This window comes from Cervus elaphus, chromosome 15 (genome assembly GCF_910594005.1).
Source record: "Cervus elaphus chromosome 15, mCerEla1.1, whole genome shotgun sequence".
In the NCBI taxonomy this organism is placed as follows: domain Eukaryota; kingdom Metazoa; phylum Chordata; class Mammalia; order Artiodactyla; family Cervidae; genus Cervus; species Cervus elaphus.
Genome location: NC_057829.1, coordinates 7,334,582 through 7,356,863, shown reverse-complemented (window position 1 = coordinate 7,356,863; position 22,282 = coordinate 7,334,582). Strand labels below are relative to the sequence as shown.

The 22,282-nt window shown below is 46.3% G+C and overlaps 1 protein-coding gene across 4 annotated transcripts in view; it reads left to right on the top strand.

Moving 5' to 3' along the window:
- SLC35F3 (solute carrier family 35 member F3) overlaps positions 1-22,282 on the top strand; it is a 412,876-nt gene that overhangs the window by 290,613 nt on the left and 99,981 nt on the right. For all 4 annotated transcript variants that reach the window (XM_043926802.1, XM_043926805.1, XM_043926803.1 and 1 more), the window contains one exon: positions 7,932-8,256. In XM_043926802.1, the coding sequence (XP_043782737.1) occupies positions 7,932-8,256 (325 nt within the window). The remainder of the gene's footprint in view (positions 1-7,931; positions 8,257-22,282) is intronic.

Here is a 22,282-nt window from a genome sequence, read left to right as displayed (position 1 = left end):
TTTATAAAAGCTGTTTCGTTGGGTGACGAGGCCCTGAAAGGATATATGCGTCAGTGATCAGCAATTGGGAAAATCGTTCATCAAGCCCTCTTCCCTGGGCAATCCAGAAAAAGAAAAGGGTAGGGGCTCTGTTCCCAGAGCAGCCATCAATTGTGTCTTGTGTGGGTCAGTTTGGAGACATTGACCCATCTACGATGTGGATACCGTAAACCCCAACACTTGGACAGACAAGCTCCCCTAGGAAAGGGTGTGTGTCTGCCTTATGCCTCACAGTACGTGTCAGTAAATTGGCTAAAACTTTAACTAGTCCATCTAAGAGAAACGAAAACATATCTGTACAAAGACTTAAAGTAAGTCCCCAACATACAAACAAGTTCTGTTCTGAGAGTGCATTCTTAAGTCCGATTTTTTCCTAAGTCCAACGAAGTTAGCCCAGGTACCCAACTAACACAATGTGCTATATTGCACTGTACTGTAATATGTAATAGGCTTATAATACTTTTCACACAGACAATACATAAAAACAAACAAAAATAAAACATTTTAACCTTACAGTACAGAAACCTGAAAAGTATAGTAGTACAGGATAACAGCTGGCATACAGGGTCTGGCATCGAGTGAACAGGCAAGAAGAGTTACTGCCCGGAGGAGGGAGTGGAGGTGGGAGATGGTAGAGCTGAAGGATCGTCAGCAATAGGAGACGGAGGGCAGGCTGCAATGTCTCTCACACCTGACATTGATGGAACGCATGTTCACATCTTTGAAAGTTTGCAACTTGCAGGTTCATATGTAGGGGACTTACTGAATATATGAGTGTTCATAGCAGTGTTATTCACAGTAGCCAAAGAACTAGAAACTGTACCCTTGGCCATCAACTGATAACTGGATAAGCAAAATATAGACTAGCCATACGCCCTACTATCCAGTTGTAAAAAGAATGAACTCCTGATGCATGCCGTAAGTGCCATGGAGGAACCTCAAATACATTATGCCGAGTAAAAAGTCAGATGGAAAAGTCGACAAATTTGTATGAAAAAACCAGAGTAGGCAAATCTGTAGTGACAGAAGATTTGTGGTTGCCTGGGATGGGGGCAGGGGGCTGGGGAGTGACTTCAGAGCACACATGAGGACCCATTTTGAGATGATGGAAGTGTTCTAAGACTGGATGGGGTGATAGATTCACGATTCTGTAGATGTACTAAGAATCGTGAATTGCACTTCTGAAACAAGTGAATTTTACAGTTAGGAAAATTAGTCCTCAAAAACAACTTTGAAAAATTAACCATGTAGATCTTACTGATGGAGGTGTCATGGGGCCGTCTCTTCTCCTGTTCTCTTCAGGATGATAAGCCCTCCACTTCCAGGAGGCTGGGCCCAGGCCAGCCCGTGGGTTGTCCTTGAGTCCAGCTGTGAGTCCCTTATCCCTAAGACAGTGACTCTTGCACTTTCTAAGTGCAGAACTTCCTGGCTACTTCTTCAGAGAAAGAGTCAAAAAGGGTCTGCTTTTTCTAGGGGACCTCAAGAAAGAAGTATTTGTGTTCTATCTCTCTATCTTTTTTGGCTGTGCTGTGTCTTGGTTGCAGCGTGTGGACATTTCTCTAGTTGTAGAACACGGACTCTAGAGCCTGCAGGCTCAGTAGTTGTCAAGCAGAAGGCCAGTGGGATCTTAGTTCCCTGACCAGGGATTGAACCCACATCCCCTACATTGGAAGGTGGATTCTTAACCACTGGACCACTAGAGAAGTCACTGTTTGCGTTCTCTCAGAAGCTTGGAAGAGCCATTTTATGGGAATTTGAAGTTTATAGTGAGTGATTTTCCAATTTTCTTGCTTTCTTGTTGGAGAAATGCCTTTCACTAACTAAACCTAAAAAGCCCTCAATTCTTAATTTTCTCAGCATAAAACAATGGACACCTCATGGGACAGAGGACTTGCCTGGGTCCCAGAATGAGTTAGCCACTGAACCAGAGCTCCAAGAGTTTCCTTCTGCTAGGTAGGGACACAGCCTCTAGGTACTGCTTGACTGAAGAGTGCAGATTTTTCTAGATCCCTTGTAGGAGAGAAGTATCAGACGTGATTTTGCAGGTAGGACTAATGTATGGTTCCAGTAAATTGCCTGACAGTGAACACTGGCTCAAACAGTAGAGAGTCCACCTGCAATGCAGGAGACCTGGGTTCAATCCCTGGGTCGAGAAGATCCCCTGGAGAAGGGACTGGCAACCCACTCTGTTATTGTATTATGATATATAATATTATAATAATCATTGGCTTCCCAGGTAATGTTAGTGGTAAAGAACCTGCCTATCAGTGCAGGAGACTGAAGAGATATGGGTTCGACCCCTGGGTCAGGGAGACCCCTGGAGGAGGGCATGGCAGCCCACTCCAGGATTCCTATCTAGAGAATCCCATGGACAGAGGAGCCTGAAAGGCTCTGGTCCATAGCGTCACAAAGAGTCAGACACAGCTAAAGCAACTTAGCATGGATGAACACAGCTCAGGATGGAAGTTTACGCACAGGTATGGTTATATCTTAGCGTGCCGTGGAATATGCGTTGTGTGTAAGAGAACACTCTCCCTACACACACACATACCTTTCTCCAAAATGCTCAGTGGAAGCAGCTCCAGTGACAGTAATTGGGAAACGCCCACCTGTCCCCCAGCTGTTTCGAGTGAATCAAGTGGTGTAAACAGGACGTGTAGAAACAACACAGCCAAAGGGAGATGCATGACTCCACGATGACCACATCTGTCAGTACACCCGTGGGGTCAAAATGTATCATCACCTTTGCACTGAGCCCAGAACCCTTGGCTCAAGTGCAAGGTTAGGATGGCCAATTCAAGATCATAACTAGAGGGCTTGTTAGCGGGAAGGGGGTGTTGGCGAGTAAGGGTGTCATAAAGAGTATTTTAGTTGTGTCATCATGGTCAGAGGAGCTGAGACAGGATGCAGCATGAGGCTCATTCAGCCCTGATTTCTTTGAGACACTCTGCAGTGCCCTTTCAGGGGTGATAAGTAGCGACAACAAACACTTGGTTACTTGTGCTGCTGTGACCAAGAAGTCACTGGGACAGAGGAGTCACTTGTAATTTAGGAGGGGAGAGAAAATAAATCAGAATTTCTTGCACAGGAGTATACAAGAGGACTTTGAAAGGGGAAACTGGCCCCCTCCGTGTCATTCTTCCTTTCTGAAATCTAGCATCAGTTGGATAGCTGCTGAAAACGACCTTGAGAATGGTAGCATGGGATGGGATGCATTTGCTGCCTTTCAGATACGGGAGAATAAACACGTCTGCTAACCAAATTCATTGTGTCATTCTATCTTTATTCTTTAATTTTATCTGTTTGTTATGGACACTGGGGCATGTATATTTACTTCCTAGAAAAAGTAAATTCCAAAATCTGAATTTGCTGAAGTCTTTTCTGCTAGCCTGGCAACTTCTCCTGCTGTGTATCTGGCCAGAGCAAGATTGGACATTGCAGTGGCACAAGGCAGTGGGGATTTCAGAGCTCACCATCTTCCCCACCACTCTGGGGGTAGACCAGGTCCTCATCCTGATCTTTGCTTCTCTTGTTCTTCATCCTTTCTATCCTGCAAGACCCAAGCCAAGCTTCTGCCTCCTCTGATCTTTCTGGGATCACAGCCACACTGGTGTCACTCTCTTCAGAGTTCGCCTTTTAGTCAAAATTTCTCCATTTGTAATTGTTCTGTAACTCTTTCATAGATCTGTTTTGTCACTCCCAGATAGACTGCAAGCTCCTGAAGAGCAGGATGCGATCATGTTTTATATTTATTTATTGACCACCCAAAGTTCTTGGCACAGGACGGATGCTTCAGGGTAACTTCCTTAGCAGACTGAAATGCTCCTTGGATGTGTTGCAGTATATGCAGCCCTGTGAGATTTAGAAATATGTGCTCTTATGCATCCGGTTAGATGACTGCTGGCCAAAAATACAGTATAATCCCAGTTTTGCTGTGTGTGAATGTGTATGTGTTGTGCAAAGATACAAATTTTGCTGGGGAAAATGCAGCATAATGTCCAGTGATACCTCTAGGTACTAAGATTCGAATATGCAGTGCACTGTTTTTATTTATACTATGAAATACTTTTGTAATGATTCTGTAAAGAATATTTTGAGTTTACATGAGGTAGGTCTAGTTTAAAAGAAGTATTAGGAATGAGTGAGGTAATGAAGTTGGTAAGTGATTTATCACTATATGAGACTCCGGGCCATGAAATGGAAAGTTTGCAATGTATTGGGTTTGAATACCTCTAATTCTTTATGGTTTATTCTGGTGTTTCCAAAAGTATATTCTAGGGGACCCCAGTCCTACCACAGGTATTATGTTGAAATAATATGGGAAGCACACATTCTCTAGCTGCCTTTTGGAAATCTACTACATCTATTAGTCCTGTAGCAAAAGAACCTGTTTTCCAAACTTCCGATCATGGGATCCTTCTTTCTGATAATTCTGTACCTGTTAATTGCATTATACTTAGGGAAACATAGTTCTATCTTATTTTTTAACAATAGAGTTCAGAATGTCTTTATTTTGTGTGTGTATTATCAATATGCCCTGGTCAAATGAACCAGAGAAGTTAAAAAGTTGGATATAATTTCTTTAATCCAAATATATAAAGACATTTTAATAGTACAATTTTTTAAAAGAGAAATTTAATTTTATATTTTTTATGAGCTCAATTTGTTTTGTTTATTTGGGTGGTTCCCTCCCCTCCCCCGCAGCATGTGGGATCTTTCCCCAACCAGGGATTGAACCCACATCCTCTCCATTGGAGGGCAGAATCTTAACCACTGGACCACCAGGGAAGTCCTAACAGTACAATATTACATGATTTGGTGATTTTTTTCCTTCATTGTAACACTGCATAGCATCAGTCATAGCTTCATTCTTTAAGTTTTCAAACTTAATTGGCCATAATGCAAAACTGGATGAAAAAACATGTTAGGAGCCTGAATTTTTTTTCAGCCTCCTCTAGGTTCTATTCTTAAATGGCCAGTTCGTACTGTGAAACTGCATTTCCTTTCTATGTGGACATTTTTTTTTTCATCTCCGTAATTATCTTCTTGGTATGAGTTTCTGATAGTTGATGCTGGTGGTCAAGGAATCTCCCAACCCTAACACTCCTTGAACACTCAGTGGTGACGGGTTGCAGAGGCTCACCCCCAAATGTCAGGGACTTAGTGTACAAACTAAAACATGTGTGCTTCTATCTGAAAATGGAAGTTGTAGTGATTCACTGTGAACAAAGTCACAACGTCCTAGTGGAAGGGTATCAGGCAGAAGGAGAGGGATCTTCCTTGCTTTTGCCCCCTCTGCTTCTCCCCTCTCTGCAGCCCATGCCAGAAACACACAACTTGTTGGAAGCTCAGAGGTGGTCAAGCATGTGGTTTTCCAAGTACTTTCTGACTCAGATATATGCACACATGAAAAGAAAGAGGAGGAGGAAGAATAAATATTAATAAAGCAGGTACAGGAGCACAATATATTTACTAGATGGTGTCAAGGATTTGGGATCAGTAAAGGACATTTTATCTCTCCTTGGCCAGCTACAAAGGCTTTGGATTCAGTTCAGTTAAGTTCAGTCGCTCAGTCGTGTCCGACTCTTTGCGACCCCATGAATCGCAGCACGCCAGGCCTCCCTATCCATCATCAACTCCCGGGGTTTACTCAAACTCATGCCCATCGAGTTTGGATTACCCTTGGCTAAAAGCGATACAACCTGGGACTTCCCTGGCAATCCAGTGATTGGGACTCTGCACTTTCACTGCTGAGGGCCTGGATTTGATCCCTGGTCAGGAAATTAAGATCCCACAGGTTGTGTGGTATGGCCAAAAAAACACAAAAGAGAGATACAGCCAGACTCGGCAATTAATGCTACGATTAGCTAACACCTATATAATAGGCTGGAGTTTCCCCTGTGACTCAATAGTAAGGAATCCACCTGCCAATGAAGGAGGCGAGGGTTCAATCCCTGGGGCAGGAAGATCCCCTGAAGAAGGAAATGGCAACCCACTCCAGTATTCTTGCCTGGGAAATCCCATGGACAGAGGAGCCTGGTGGGCTACAGTCCATGGGGATCGCAAAGAGTCAGACGTGACTTAGTGACTAAATAATAACAACATATAATAGGCTACCTTGAATCAGAATTTTGCCTCATAGAATTATTATAGTTCTGGGGCTTTCCCTTGGTCCAGTGGCTAAGACATCACACTCCCAATGCAGGGACCTGGGTTCGATCCTTGCTGCTGAAACTAGAGTTCTCACTTGCTACCATGCTACATTTAAAGTTACCAAGATCTTGAGTGCCACAACTAGGATCTGGCATGGCCAAATAAGTAAATAAATATTTTTAAAAGAATTATTATATTTCAGACAGTGTAATATATAAAACTTGGTTTCATAGTATTAGAGCTATTAAAATTACAATTAAGTTTAAACAACGTCCATAGAGTACCATTTGACCCCAATATACTCTGTACCCATCTCCTGCACCACTGTAGATTCTGCCCTCTTTCAGCTGAGTGCCTGGCTGAACATATGAAAGGCAAGTAGGCCATCTCTTGGAAATTCGCCCCCATCCATGGTCACACCTTACACAAGTTACAGTTCTGTTTAAATTTCCAGCTGACTGACCTGCACACAATCATGAATGGAAACCAAACAGTGGAAGAGAATGCCTTTTCCGTTTTCTCATGGTCTGTGGGAACAGTGCTGCTGCAGCCTGGCTTCCAGAAGTCACACGGCCCTCCGGCAGATCGCCCGAGGGCTTTCAGAGCACCAGCTGCCAGAGGCTGTGGTTTTTAAGTAACACTTCACAGTGGGACTGACGGCCATCAGCTAGGAGTCCGTAAGAGCAAATAGAGGAGCAAGAGGGTTGTTGTTCATCCACTCCTGTCGTACCTCTCTGCGACCCCATGACGTGCTGCAGCACGCCAGGCCTCCCTGTCCTTCACCAGCCCCCAGAGCTTGCTCAACCTCATGTCCATGGAGTCAGTGATGCCATCCAACCGTCTCATCCTCTGCCGTCCCCTTCGCCTCTTGCCCTCAGTCTTCCCTAGCATCAGGGTCTTTTCCAACAAGTGACAGATATATATTTCTTTTTTTTTTTTTTGGCCACACCCCACAGTCATGTGGGATCTTAGTTCCTAGACCAGGGATCAAACCCACACCCCCTACATTGGAAGCGCAGAGTCTTAGCCACTGGATCACCAGGGAAGTTCCAGGACAACCTGTTTTTGCTCTACATGCAAAAGAAAGTGAGTCTGTTGGCATCCATGCCCTTAAGTGACAGGCACGGAGGAGCTTCTGTCACTGTAACGGGAGCTTCTAGAGATCAATGTTGTGACCTCCTCAGGAGGGAATCCCAGCCCATAGCATTGCCCAGCGCTGGGACTGAACATCAGTCCCTGTGAGCTGAAATATTGGTGAAATATTTGGAAAAACATTTCAGCCACTCTGCTTCCTGGAGAAATGTTTCCGCTTCTCCAGGTGTGCACAGAGATCACCTGCTGAAATCCACCATCTGATGCCGGGGTTCTGGAGATTCCGCATTGCCAGCAAGCTGGGGGTGGTGCTGATGCTGCCAGCCCACGGCTGAACCATCTTTTGGGGTTCAAGCTTCTAGAGGATTCTAGAGGAAGTGTAGGACACGACTTGGCGATTAAACAACAACAACAATTCTAGAGGATAAGAAAACCAGAGACAACGTCTTCAAGTTTTGTTTCAGGAAGCTGCCTCCAGGCCCCCATTCCCCCCATCCCCCTCCCCAACCCTCCTCCGCAGGGTGGCAATAACAATAGCAATGGGGGGTCGGTTACCTTCTCGGCATCCTTCTCACCCCAACCCCGTTCAGCCTGGCCGCGTGAAGGTGTGCGGGGCCCCAGTTAACCTCTCCCTTCTCTGCCGCCAGGGGAGGAGCGCCCCCGGGACTCCCCGGGCCCGGCGGAGGCCCAGGCGCCGGCGGGGACCGAGGCCGGTGGGAGACCGAGCCGCCGCTGCTGGAGATGCTCCCGCGCGCAGCTCAAGAAGATCTTCTGGGGCGTGGCGGTGGTGCTGTGCGTGTGCGCCTCCTGGGCGGGCGCCACGCAGCTCGCCAAGCTGACCTTCAGGAAGTTCGATGCTCCCTTCACCCTGACGTGGTTTGCCACCAACTGGAACTTTTTATTCTTCCCCTTGTACTACGCGGGGCACATCTGCAAGTCAGCGGAGAAGCAGTCAGTGAAGCAGAGATACAGGTAGGCACCTCCGCTGGGATGCTGGCTCAGCATGGGGCTGCTCTCCTGAACGCTGATGCTGCCGGGCGGGTGATGAGAGGGGCCAGCAGACACAGTAGGGAGAGGTCACCGTGTCACTCATTGCCTTAGTGAGGTTCCAGGATCGGAATTCATTCCCCTCAGAAGTGGTGAACAGCCTTCCTCTGCCTCTAGCCCTTTAGCCCTAGGAACTCCTTTCTAGTAGGCAGGAGAAGGCAGCAGCTTGCAGAGATGGGCTGTGGTAAGTCCCCAGAAGGGGTAGAAACGGGAAAACTGTATGGCTCTGTTATCCTCCTCAGACTGGGCTGAGGATAGGTCCATGGAGCCAGGTGAAGTGGCTACTCCCTGTAACTTACCTTCCCGACCCCGCGGATGCTCATGGCGAAGACTTGATTACTCTTTTCCTCTGGACACAAGCCATTTCCTCTTTTGATTATGTGGTTGGAGGGGGTGTCTGAATATCTGGCAGTGTTGCCATCAACGTCAAAGCATTGTCTGAACTCTGTTGACTGTATTTATGCAAGCATATTTTCTCATTGATATGACCTCCCTTTAAAAAAGGTCAGAAGTCCAGATGCCAGCCCTCTGCCACAATGTACAGCAGGGTGCTCCAACCTCCTCCAGAATCAGATACTTAGTGTTGGCCCTGGGGTATCATCTATGCCCATCCCTAGATCTCATGGTCTCCCAAAGCTGAGGTCCTCTGTGACTATGTCAAGGACCTTACTGTTGGCCCAAATCAGATCTACTCAGGAGAAAAAAAAAAAACAACAGGAAAGAATACTGGCCAAGGTGACCAGGTGGGCCTGGGGAATTTATCTTTCATCAGCTTCAGAGGTGGAAAAAAATTTGGAAGTTGAGGGTTGTTCACTCCTTCACCACTGCCTTCTTTCCACCCCACCCCCTTACTTCCACCCCACCAAACCCCCTATACAGTCACCGTGTCCCATTTACCCTTTGGTTCAAACTTCAGCCCCGGTCTGAAAAGTTGCCTTTAGAAGTTGCAAGGTAGCTAAAAACATCATTGAGTCCGAGGAGTAAAGATGTTTTAGGAATGAAGGTTATACTCTGATCAGAATTTTTTTTCTGAGATTCTACCATTTTGTCAATGTCTAATTCAACTTGGAGGTGTGAGGCACCAAAGTTTTTGAATGTTCCGAGATAATTTGGACTGGCTCCTTTAAAAGGCCAAGCGGTAAGTCAGAGCACTCTTTCTAGAGGAAGGAGCACTGGTGAGCTTGGAATGACCAGCATCCCTTAGTGGAAAGGACTGGGAGCAAGTTCTGGAGACAGGCATGTGGCAGCCTGGGACTCAGAACCGGAGCCCAGGCCTGGGGCATTGTCAGTGTTGACTTAAATCAGTGGCTTCATGGCCCAGCCAGAAATCACTCTAGAGGCACTTAATGTACCTCTTCTGAACAACAGCTAAAAGCAGACTGAAACAGATGGATTTAGAAACTTTAACAGAGCCCCAGATTGTCCCAAAGTCAGGAGAGAAATAATGGCCTGCTTTTAGTCACAGAGAAAAGCAAATATTCAGTAAATAATGCATTAACAATAAAGTAGCCCTGAGTGTATTCAGTTTGTAATTAGGAATTTGCCTTTCTATAAACAGAGTAGGATAGTATGCTACTGCCTCTCGCCAAATGGGTATATGTGCCCTTTCTTCATGGAGAATTACTGGAGGGAAGATGAAATGGTCTTTTTCTGCTTTGTTCAAACATGTGGATTCAAAAATCCCTGAGAGGCAACACCAGCCACTGCCCTAAGCATGTGCCTTTAACATAACGCTCACCTTGGGACAAGACTGGCATTGCTGGCCATTTAGTGCAGGCCCAGCACCATTAATTAATTGTGCTGAAAACAACACAGAAGTAAACCAAGCTCAGTTGGTTAAAAGGTCAAGGTAGGGGGAAAAACGAAAGATCACTGAAGCAGATTAAACATAGAAAGATGTCACAACTTGATTTCAGCTTATGGTCTGCCTGTTAAAAATATCTGGGAAAAATCAGAAGAGAATCATAGTGATTATTATGTCAGCTGGAGAACAGTGGAGGGCAGGGGGCAAGACCATAACTTGATTAGAGAAAACAGGTAAAACCTTGCCCAATTTCTGTACTAAAGCTGAGCTTACCACGTTAAAAAAAAAAAAAATCTTTCTGGTTATAAATTGTGTTGTGCTTGTGTCTAAACAGAGCTGCTGATTTTACCAGTCAATGATTGGGCGTGTCAGTTAATCTAGGCACACCACTAGAGAAGTGAAAGAATATTCTTTCTCAGAAAAGGGAGAGGAAAATGTTAACATCAAATACTTTCCCTAGAAACTCATGACTATGTCACATCTCAAACTGGGAGTTCTTTTTTTTGGCTGTTTTGGTTTTTTTTTTTCTTAATTATTGATGTTTAGTTGATGTACAATATTATATAAGTTTTAGGTGTGCAATCTAGTAATTCACAGTTTTTAGAGGCTATACTCCATTTATAGTTATTATAAAATATTGGCTGTTTCTCCACATTGAACTGTATATCCATGTAGTTTGTTTTATACCTAATAGTGAGGCCAAATCAGGCCTCCATATCCCAATACCAAATTAAATCTCAGAGACAGAGTTTTGGGTGAAGTAGAAAAAAATAGCTTTATTGCTTTACCAGGCAAAGAGGACCACAGCAGCCTAATGCCTTCAAAACTGTGTGTCCTGACCCGGGCGGGGTGAGGAGTTTCATCTTAATGGTTCAGAGAGGATGTGATCAGCTCACAAGCATTCTTCTGATTGGTTGGTGGTGAGGAAGGTGGGAGTCAGCTTCATCATCCTTCTGTTCCAATTGGTCTGGGGTCTACGTGCTTGTGGGCAGCACACAGCTAACTTCTCCCACCTGCTGAGGCTTTCAGTGTCTGCAGAATGGCTCAGTCATATTTTCCTGTGTATCCCTTGAGGGGAACAAGACCCTGCCCCACAGCTGCACTGCTGTTTCTTGCCTTTTCCTTCCTTATCTCCCAATCCCCTCCCTTCTCTGATTAGCATCTGTTTGAACCTGCTCATTGGACCTCAGGGGAGGCCATGGAGGCTGAATGCAGCCTGTTTCCTGTAATCAAAAACTGGGGGTGTTGACTTAAAAAATAGTGACAACCTAAAAGTTGAGAGTTATGTTTTATTCAGCAGGGATTTTTAGGACTTCAGGGCTGGGAGACAGCATCTCAAGTGACCTGAGAAAACTGCTCCTTGGAGCCGGGGTGGGGGGTGTGGGGTGGGGGGTGGGAGTGGAGCGGAGGCAGCAAGGTGGGGGTGGGCAGTGTCAGGTTGTATAGAAGATTGCTACTAAGGGCAAGTAGTCTGAACATCAAAAGTATTTTTGTGAATTAAAGAAAACCAGATATCCCAAGTTAAGGAATTTACCACTTTTCTATGTATGGAAAAGATGCAAGAGTCTGGGGTCACTGAACTCATTCCTTTCATATGCATCTCAGCTATCCTGGGGCCCCTATCCTGTTCCTTCACATCGTGAGTTCCTCAGTGCTCACCACAGGGAGTGGCTGCAGCCTAGTGGCTGCCAGATTGTGCAGGTATTCCTCTCCTTTCTGAGTGCCCTGGAGGGCTGGAATCACTGATGACTGTGACAGCCTTCTTTACTGCTATACAGGAAATACTCCATTTCTCAGGGGATACAGAAAAGCTTTTGTGCCAGGAGCCCCATTGGGTCCTTTTTGGTGTCAGTAATTTGTACATCTTAATCCCCTATCACATTGGGAGTTCTTTAAACAGATATTAGGATTCCCAGAAATCAAGGCAAACTGAAATCGCATCTTCCATGTTTGTGCTTTTATTGAAATGAATGGAAAATCTAGAGTCAACTGAGCAGATGTATCTCTGGGTGAAAGTTTCAGCAGGAAGCTGGGGAGAGAAGGAAAAAGGTAGAGACCATTTTCAGAGTGTGAAGCTGGCCAGATAAGCCAACTTTTCTAGTAGTTTTCAGGAAACAATCAGGTAGAAGTTTCTTTCCTTCGAGACCTCCCCACTGAGGCTGGTTCCCCAACGTGAGGCTAGAAAAGTCAGCCAAAGCACAGGGAGGAAATCATATATTGTCTCAAGCTCTGAGTCTCTGGGATCTTGTCGATAGGCCGATGTTGATTCCACAGGTCTGGGTGGACGTGAGGTTCTGTTTTCTTAATGAGCTTCCAGGAGTTGCTGGTGCTGCTGACCCACGGGCTGCCCTTGGACTGTCAAGGCCCTGGAGTTCTTGAATCTCAGGTTTTTAAAATGCTGCTGATCTGCTGAAACGTAGGAAGCAGGACTCACCATACCATATCAGTTGGCAGGCGACTCTCTTTGGGCCCCAAGGATGTTTGAGTCCTGATCTGCTGCCACTTGCGAGAGAGGGGAGGCTCCTTGGGCAAGTCTTTTAAGCTCCAGGAGCCTCAGATGCTTGTTTGTAAACAGAGGGTGATGACACATGCACCATTTAGCACAAAAGATTGTTGTGTGATCGAATGAGACACCATGCCCTAAAGGCTGTGAAATGCCATAAAAATGCCAGGAGCTATCACTGTGTTGTGATATCCTCTATGGGGTACAAGGCAGCTGATAAAGTAAGCATGGCTGCCTTGTACCCCATAGAGAATATCACAACACAGTGATAGTCCCTGGCATTTTTATGGCATTTCACAGCCTTTAGGGCACAGCGTTAGGCCAACTCATGTTGGCCTGTTTAAACTGCAGGAGTGGGTCTGCCAGGACTGCCCACCCCAGCAGAGTCAGGCAGGTATTACACTTTGCAGAAATCAACTTGCAGGGACTTCCCTGGTGGTGCACTGGTTAAGACTCTGAGCTTCCAACGCAGTGGCGTAGGTTTGATCCCTGGTTGGGGAACTAAGATCCTACATGCCTCACAATGCAACCAAAAAAATAAATAAAAGGAAATCAGCTTGCAGGTCTGCTGGGTGCACAAGGCATTATAGAATGATCAGGCCTTCCTCATATCAGGCTTTGTTGTCAAGAACTGGAGTGTGGGTGTGAAAACCTCCCAAACCCAGCTGTCCTGAATTTTCAGCCTCAAGCCTGTGGTCTCCCCAGTAACCCGCTAAAAACTTCCTTCTTTCCCCAGACCATCAACATTGCCACCCTCATCTTCCCTGCTTCTCACTGACGGCCAGCCAGGGCACTGAGATGCCCTGAGGTGCTCAGTACTCAGGGAGGCTTCTGACCAGAGGGATGCATGTGGGTGCTGTGGAAACTGCAGGCGTGACCTGAGAGGGGGTTCAGCTCCCAGGAGTCTGTGTGAAGCCGGGCACCAGAGGGAGGCACACAGGGGAAGCTATGTCAGGTTCGTGACCCTGGAAAGACTGTCACGGGCAGGCATGATGATGACATACAGCCTTCTAGCTTCTCTGACCCTGAGACAGGTGGACGGTGTCTCTGATCCCAGAGGCCGCCACAGCAAGCAGGAATCAGCCAGAGCAGATCTGGGGCACTCGCGACCTTATCAGAAGGTCTTTCAGGAATTTCTCCCAGTGGTGACCTCTTTTCATGAGCTAGTGCTAGAACCTTCTGCTAACTTGGGGCTGCCAGAAAAGTGAACCATGCCGTGGTGACCGATGTTTCCTTCTGCCTTTTGTAGTTTCAGCCTTCTGGAAGCTAGCCAGTTGATTCTGCTTCAGAAACGCCCACAGACATTCTGAGCCAGGAAAGGAGGGAACACAGTTTTGACGCCTCCTGTCTGTCTTCAGTCCCCAGGGGCCCGGTGTGTGCTTCTGGCTGGACAGACTTACGCGGGATCCACAAGGGGTCTTGCAGCTATAACGTTCAAAGTCTAAGGAGCAGGGCATCCCAATCTGGAGGTCTGTGCCTTCTGGAAATGGTAATTGCACATCTTCCCAGGGACACAATTATCCGTGGTCTCTGTCCTCAAAGAGCTCACATCCCTGGAAGAGTCAGATAGACAAACAGGATGAGGGTATGCACAGGGGCCCCTGGGGAGAGGCCCAGGTACTTGGGTCCTAGGGCAGATGGGGGGTTTCTTGGAGGAAATGACCAGGGAGCAGTCTCTTAGAAGAGGAGCAGCTGGACCTGTAGGTGCCAAATTCTGAGTGGGTATGGGAGTGGCATCAAGGCTGGCAGAGGGCCTGGTGCCTGAGAAGCTCTGATCCTGTGTGGGAGGTGAGTGGGGGAGGTCAGGAGGAGGGGAGGGCAGTGGGAGCAGACTCCAGACTCCAGTGCCTGCAGAGAGGTTTAGATTCTGGTGTGAATGTTGGGAGGGAGTGGGGATGGCAGAAAAGTCATCAGATTGGATCTTTAGCAATACAGTAAGTCTCCTACATAGAAACCTTCAAGTTGCAAACTTTCAAAGATGAGAATATGCACAGCTGTTGTGCTATACTACTGTATTTTTCAAGATACTGTACTGTAAGATTTAAAATGTTTTATTTTCTGTGTTTGTTTTTTATGTATTATTTATGTGAAAGTAGAGTTTGCTCAGTCGTGTCCAACTCTTTGCGAAGCCATCCATGGATTATACAGTCCATGGGATTCTCCGGCCAGAATACTGGAGTGGGTAGCTGTTACCTTCTCCAGGGGATCTCCCCAACCCAGGGATCAAACCCAAGTCTCCTGTATTGCAGGTGGATTCTTTACCAGCTGAACCTCCAGGGAAACCCTGGCGTAGAGAGCTTTATTTATTACTTCTGTGAGGAATCTTGTAAACCTGTTACCGTCCAGTACTATATAGCTGATTGTATTAGTTGGGTACCTAAGCTAACGTTGTTGGACTTACGAACAAACTGGACTTACAAACGCGCTCTCGTAACAGAACTTGCTCATGTGTCAGGGGCTTACTGTACCACTATCCCTCTGTCAAGGATAGGACTGAGGGCATGTGGAGGCCAGGCCCGTTGAACAAGCACAAGCCCAATGTCTGTGTGTCAAGGATTTGATTGAAAAAAGTACACAACATGAGTTAAGAATTATATTTTATTCAGCAGACATTCTAAGAACTTAAGCCTGCGATACAGCCTCTCAGCACTGAAGAATTACTCTGAAGCTGTATGAGAGGAGCCAGAACATATAGGAGTTTTTGCAACAAAGACCAGATAGTCAGAATATCCAAAGACTGCCTTCATGCCTAGTTGCTCAGTCATGTCCTACTCTTTGCAACACTATGGACTGTAGCCCACCAGCCTCTTCTGACCGTGGGATTTCCCAGGCACGAATACTGGAGTAGGTTGCCATTTCCTACTCCAGGGGTTCTTCCTAACCCAGGGATCAAACCCACGTCTGTTGCATTAGCAGGCAGATTCTTTACCACTGTGCCAACTGGAAAGCCCCGTTAAAAGATTACTGTTAATTAAAGAAAACCATATATCTCAGAGTAAGGAATTTAGCACTTTGCCATGTATGGCAAGATGTAAAGTCTGGGCCCTTTGAAATCATTCCTTTGATACAACTCAGCTACCCAGGGCCAGTATCCTATGCTTTCCCATCCTGAGTCCCTTTGGGGTGCAGGGTTGGGGGTGGCTGAGGGTTTGGAGATGGGTATCCTGTTTGTTTCCATCCTGAGTCCCCTCCGTGCTCACTGTCAGGGTGACTTTAATGTGACATCCTTTGTTTACTGATATGGCAGGTGACATTTTTCATCCACGAGGCATGCGGGCATGTGTGGGTGACACAGATGTTGTTCCTGAACTTAGGAGCTCACATCCAAGTGGGAGAGACACCCACATGAAAACAGAATGGGATGTAAGGAGGAGAAGGCAGGGCAAACTGTCTGGGCCGCGACTTGAGTGTGAGGACAGGCTTCAGTTGACAGCAGGACTAAGCAGACATTTGGTGGACTTACCGTACCACTATCCATGGGGAGACCTTTAGGCACTGGGTCAAGAGACTGGGGCTTTATTCCCCAGGCAGTGGGAGCCTCTGAAAGTTTTTGAGTCCAGGGATGATCTAATCAGAGCTGCTTTCAAAAGTAAGAGTCGGAGTGCTAATTATTTAACTGGGCACAGAACATGTGCCCATCTCATATCAGAGACAGAATGACTCAGTATTATGGTTTTTGTTTCTTTGTTTGGAGTGCGGACCTAGAAGGCTGAGTGTCTTGCTGTGAATTGTCAGCTTCTCCTTCAGCTGAAAGCAAACTCTTAACGTTGCTGAAAAGCATTTCAGTGGTTATTTTCTTGTCTAACTCGGGCATTCTGGAAATTGGAGGGGGTATCTTCTTTCCGGGAAACACTGGTATGTGTTTTGCAGGCCCATGGTGGACAGGAAGGCATGGCCAAGGTCGCCCTAATTAGTGATGCCCCAGCACACCCAGCCGTCCTGGCACGGTCAGGCCTCCCACCTGATGGGAGCTGATGGGCCTCCTTGCTCGCTTTTTCTTCCCTGAGCCCTGAGCATGCCATGACCCACTGCTGCCACCAACAGTTCTTCTCCAGAGGGTGAGGACACTCTGGAAACAGGGCCACAGGGACCCCTCCATTCTAGGAAGACAGAGACAACCCTTCACTCAGGCCACAAAATCCGCCAAGGGACTGCTGTGTGTCAGGCACTGTTTTGGCTGCTATGGAAATAGCGGTGACCCGAGCAAATGAAAAGCCCGGCCTTTGTGGAGCTCACCTTTTTGTTGGGAAACAAACAAACGAAATAGAATAGGTCAGATGGTGCTGAGTGCTCTGGAGAAAGATGGGGCAGGGCTGGAGCAGGAGTGCTGGGTGCAGCGGCATTGATGTCCGGCTGGGTACCTGTGTGTCTTTCTGGAGGCACTTGTGCTTACGCCAGCACCTCCTTACCCCATCCAGACCCAAATGCCTGGGTTAGCCCCGGTTCCTCACTGATTCATTCATTCTTTGCTCATTCCTACAGTAATGTACACTTGTGACTATTAACTCTGACCATGCACTGTAGGGTGGTTCTGGGAGGGGAGGTTCTGAGCACTTTGCTGCCCCTCAGATGTCTAAAGCCCCAAAGATGAAGCCATCTTTGCAGCCCAGGATACTGGAGTCCAGTGGCAAGGGAGTCTGACCAGATTGGCCTCTATGGGGTCCAACAGTCCTATGTGACCACCAGCTCCAGGGCCAGGAATGGAGGAGAGGGCAGAATATCCTGCAAGCAGTCATCTTTGGGGGCTTTCCTGGTGGCTCAGCAGTAAAGACTACACCTGCAATGCAGGAGATGTGGGTTCAATCCCTGGGTGGGGAAGATCCCCTGGAGATCTCAGCAACCCACTCCAGGATTCTTCCCTGGGAAATCCCACGGACAGAGGAGTATGGCAGGCTCCAGTACATTGGGTCGTGAGAGTCAGACACTACGTAGCAACTAAACAGAAATAAAAACAGTCATCCTTTTGCTGTCCGTCTTCCTAACTTGAAGCAGTCTTGTTTCCCATCTTATTTCTAAGAATTATCCACCCAAAAAGCAACACGCTACCTCCAGAGCCCTTGCAGTTGATGTTGTGGTGGTTGTTTGTTTTTTGTGACTGGTTTAGAGAAAATGGGCACAATATTTGGTAACTGCCTTTGTCATTTAGCCCGTGTCTTTTGCTTGGTGGTAAATAACAGTAATTATGCATAAATATCTTCAAGGGGGAAAGGGTAGGAATAAATTAGGAGGTTGGGATTAACAAATATGCACTACTATATATAAAATAGATAACCAACAAGGACCTACTGTATAGCACAGGGAACTCTACTTAATATTTGGTAATAACCTATATGGGAAAAGAATCTGAAAAAGAAATGTGTGTGTGTGTTTGTGTGTGTGTGTGTAACTCAATAACTATGTTGTACACCTAAAACTAACACAATGTGGTAACTCAACTATACTTCAGTTGGGGCTTCCCTGGTGGCTTGGTAGTAAAGAATCTGCCAGCACTGCAGGAGACACGGATTCGATTCCTGGGTTGAGAAGAGCCCCTGGAGGAGGGCATGGCAACCCACTCTAGTATTCTTGCCTGGAGAAGTTCATGGACAGAGGAGCCTGGCAGGCTACACTCCATAGGATTACAAAGCGTTGGACACGACTGAAACAACTCAGCATGTATGCACATACTTCAATCAAAATAAAACATTTAAAAAATAATCTTCATACCAGGAGACGTTGGTCAGGTTTGCTGCTGAGGCAAAGCTCCTTCCCCCTACAGACACACACACATAGTCAGGTGAGCATCATAACCTATGGTATAGGCACAGGACAGTCCATAGTCAATGCTCTGAATCTAAGATGTCATAATGGTCCCACTGTCAGCAGAGGCAGGAATGAGATGGGGGTGGCTGACAAAGGCTTAGATAGTCTCTGCATGTTTTAAGACAGCATCAGAAACATTCAGGGATGTGTCAGTGGAGAAATGAAATACAGAGCATCATCCCTCTGCCCCCCAGGTTGTGACACTGACCTCATGCATTTTTGTCACGTCCCCGCTGCCAGATCCCTGCTGCTCTATCCTGTCATCATGGTATTTGCAGTTTAGCTCACTTTGTTTCCCCTCGGGTGTCACCTCCACCCCACTTTCACAGCTCGGTTCAACAGCTACCAGCCTCATCACAGAGAAGTTGAGTGACAGCCAGACATGTACAGAGTTGAGTCCAGAACATCCAGGAGTGACTTTTCAGCTTTCACTAAGGCAAATAGGAAATACTGTGTTAGCTTCTGATCTTCTCTCTTCTCATGTACTTCAGTCACTGTTCAACCCCCAGTTACCTGAGGTCTCTGTTCATCCTTAAACAGACGTCAAGAGTTTGTCTTTGCAGTGCCATTGTTTTTCGGGAGGTTATGCTCTTTACCCTTGTAATTTCAGAGCATATCTAATTCAGCTGCAGCTGTGTAGTTTTTCTCATGCAGTTTCATTGAAATTTTCCCAAAGATTGACTCCAGTGCTTATATTTGTGGACTTGAAGAATGCTGGCCACTTAAATAATTGCCATAATCGGGTGATTACGGCTCTTTGAGGGTCAAGATACCCCAGGCTGGGTTTATTAATAAGAGATTTAGTAACAATGTTAGCACAAAGCACCAGAGTCCCTGTGAAATTTGCAAGATCGGTATTAAAGGCATAAAAGGTGGAGAACAGGGAATCCCCAGGTCCCAGAGGGAGATCTTCCAGGCAGTGGGTCTTGAGGGGCAGTTAACATTGTAGGTCTTCCCTGTAGGTCAAGCAGTAAAGAATCTGCCTGCAATGCAGGCGATCCAGGTTTGATCCCTGGGTCAGAAAGATCCTCTGGAGAAGGGAATGGCAATCCACTCCAGTATTCTTGCCTGGGGAATCCCATAGACAGAGGAACCTGGCAGGGTACAGTCTATGGGATCGCAAAGAGCCAGACATGACTGAGTGACTAACACTACTACTAACATTGTACAGGTCAGGTGATGGAAAAAAATCCCCTGTGCATTGCATGAGGGAAGGTGCAGAGAGGTAGGTGCAGGTGTGGGGGGGTTGCAGGAAGAGGGGACACTGCTAGAAGCCACCAGGAGGCACAGAGCCCTGCCATCCCACCAGCTCATGTCAAGCCATTGCTTCCTAATCAAAGAATCAAGACTAACAAGCCAGCTCACAGGTGCGTTAGAATTTTAACATCTTACCACATTTAACAAAAAAGATACCTGCATAGAGATCTCAAAGATGAAAAAGGAACTTTGATGATTCTTTAACCCAAATCATCCATACTAATCAGAGCGGCCACGGATGCTCAGAGGAGGGGTGTGAGACCTTTGTTTGCTTCAATCCCAGACCTCTGCAGAAATGCTAGCAGGGCAGAAACGGTCGATACTCTTTCCTCATAGGAAGGAATGTGGAGGCAGCACCGGACAGGATGGATGATGCGGGGGGAAGGCGGAGAGGACGCTACCAGCCTATCTTGGAGCACTGGGATAAAATGATAAGAAGGTGGCTTGCCATTAGTCAGCTGATGTTTGAAACCCAGCTTTGCCTTTATTTGGCTGTATTGCCAAATGATTTAGCAAATTAAAAACTCTGAGCCTCACTCCTTAGCTATAAAATGGAAACCCTAATACCTACCTCTGAGGGTTGCAATTGACATTGCCCTTATTCCAGGCTCTCCTAGTTTCTGCAGAGATCTGGTGTTTGAACTGAACAGAATTAAATATGGTAGTGTCTATAAAACCTCAAACCTCACCTGGTCCAGAGGTTTCTGACCCATCTTTGGTTGACTCCAAATGTGAATTTCCAAACTCACACAAATCCTGCCTCCTGCTCCCTGCACATCATAATATGATGGTGATGGTGATGATGGTGATGGTGGTGATAATGGTGGTGATGATGGTGAGATGAAGATGATAATAATGATGGTGATGATAATAATGGTAATGATGATGGTGGTGATGATGATGATAACGATGGTAATGGTGATGGAGAACATTCCAACCACACATTGATTGAGTCTTTCTCCTCCTGAAGATTTAGATAAGTCATGTAACCAGTGGGGAGCCCATGGCAAAGAGGACAGCTTCATGTCTTGTTATTCTTTTGGCTTGTTGGGAAAGAGGCATTTCTTGGCAGAAGTGAGCTTTGAGACAAGTTTGCCAGGAAAAGGGCAGAGAACTCACATGGTCCATGTAATGGTCATGTCATCTAGAGTGATCTGAGGGTGAGACAAAAATGCAAGGTGATTCATGTGTCTAGACGGCAGTGTCCTGTCAAACTCTTGATGTTATTTTTGGGTTTTTGAAGCTAAAAAAGAAAAGGGAGTGGAAATGCTGATACTGTGCAGATTGCTAAAGCACAAGCCTGTTGCATCCTTTTTCTTCCACGGGCAGCACCCTAGCCTTGATTGCATACAGTTCAGTTCAGTTCAGTTGCTCAGTCATGTCCGACTCTTTGCAACCCCATGAACTGCAGCACGCCAGGCCTCCCTGTCCATCACAAACTCCCGGAGTCCACCCAAACCCATGTCCATTGAGTCGGTGATGCCATCCAACCATCTCATCCTCTGTCGTCCCCTTCTCCTCCTGCCCTCAATCTTTCCCAGCATCAGGATCTTTTCCAGTGAGTCAGCTCTTCACATCAGGTGGCCAAAGTATTGGAGTGTCAGCTTCAACATCAGTCCTTCCAATGCACACCCAGGACTGATCTCCTTTAGGATGGACTGGTTGGAATTCTTTGCAGTCCAAGGGACTCTCAAGAGTCTTCTCCAACACTACAGTTCAAAAGCATCAATTCTTCGGCACTCAGCTTTCTTTATAGTCCAATTCTCACATCCATACATGACCACTGGAAAAACCATAGCCTTGACTAGATGGACCTTTGTTGACAAAGTAATGTCTCTGCTTTTTAATATGCTGTCTAGGTTGGTCATAACTTTCCTTCCAAGGAGTAAGGGTCTTTTAATTTCATGGCTGCAATCACCATCTGCAGTGATTTTGGAGCCCAGGAAAATAAAGTCAGCCACTGTTTCCCCATCTATTTCCCATGAAGTGATGGGACCAGATGCCATGGTCTTAGTTTTCTGATTGCGTACAATGCAGAGCTAAATTGAAATGACCACCCCTGACCATGGGCTCAGACATTATAATGGTTTCCATAGCCCTCACCTCGCTTCCTTCCCCATACAGTATTTGCACACCTACTAGTGTGATGCTTGCACCAGGCACCAAGGATGCAGAGTGGAACCTGGCAGAGGGAAGGAACCCCAGGCATTGAAGTCTGACTGGTTCAGGTTCTCAAATCCACTGTTTACAAATCCACATGATGAATCACCACTACCCAGTGGTCTGTGGTGACTTAAATGGGAAGGAAGTCTTTAAAAAAGGGGATATATTTGTACATATAACTGACTCACATTGTTGTACAGAAGAAACTAACAAACATTGTAAAGCACTGTACTCCAATAAAAATTTTTAAAAATAGTAATATGAAAATCATATGACTAAAAAAATTCCACATGACTCCAAAGTTTCATTTCTGTTCAATGATCTGATATTTAACAATGGGCCAATAATGCCTACTTCCACAGGCTGGCTGTAGGATCAGGGTACTTGTTTGAACTTGACCATTGATTGGCACTGAATTAACA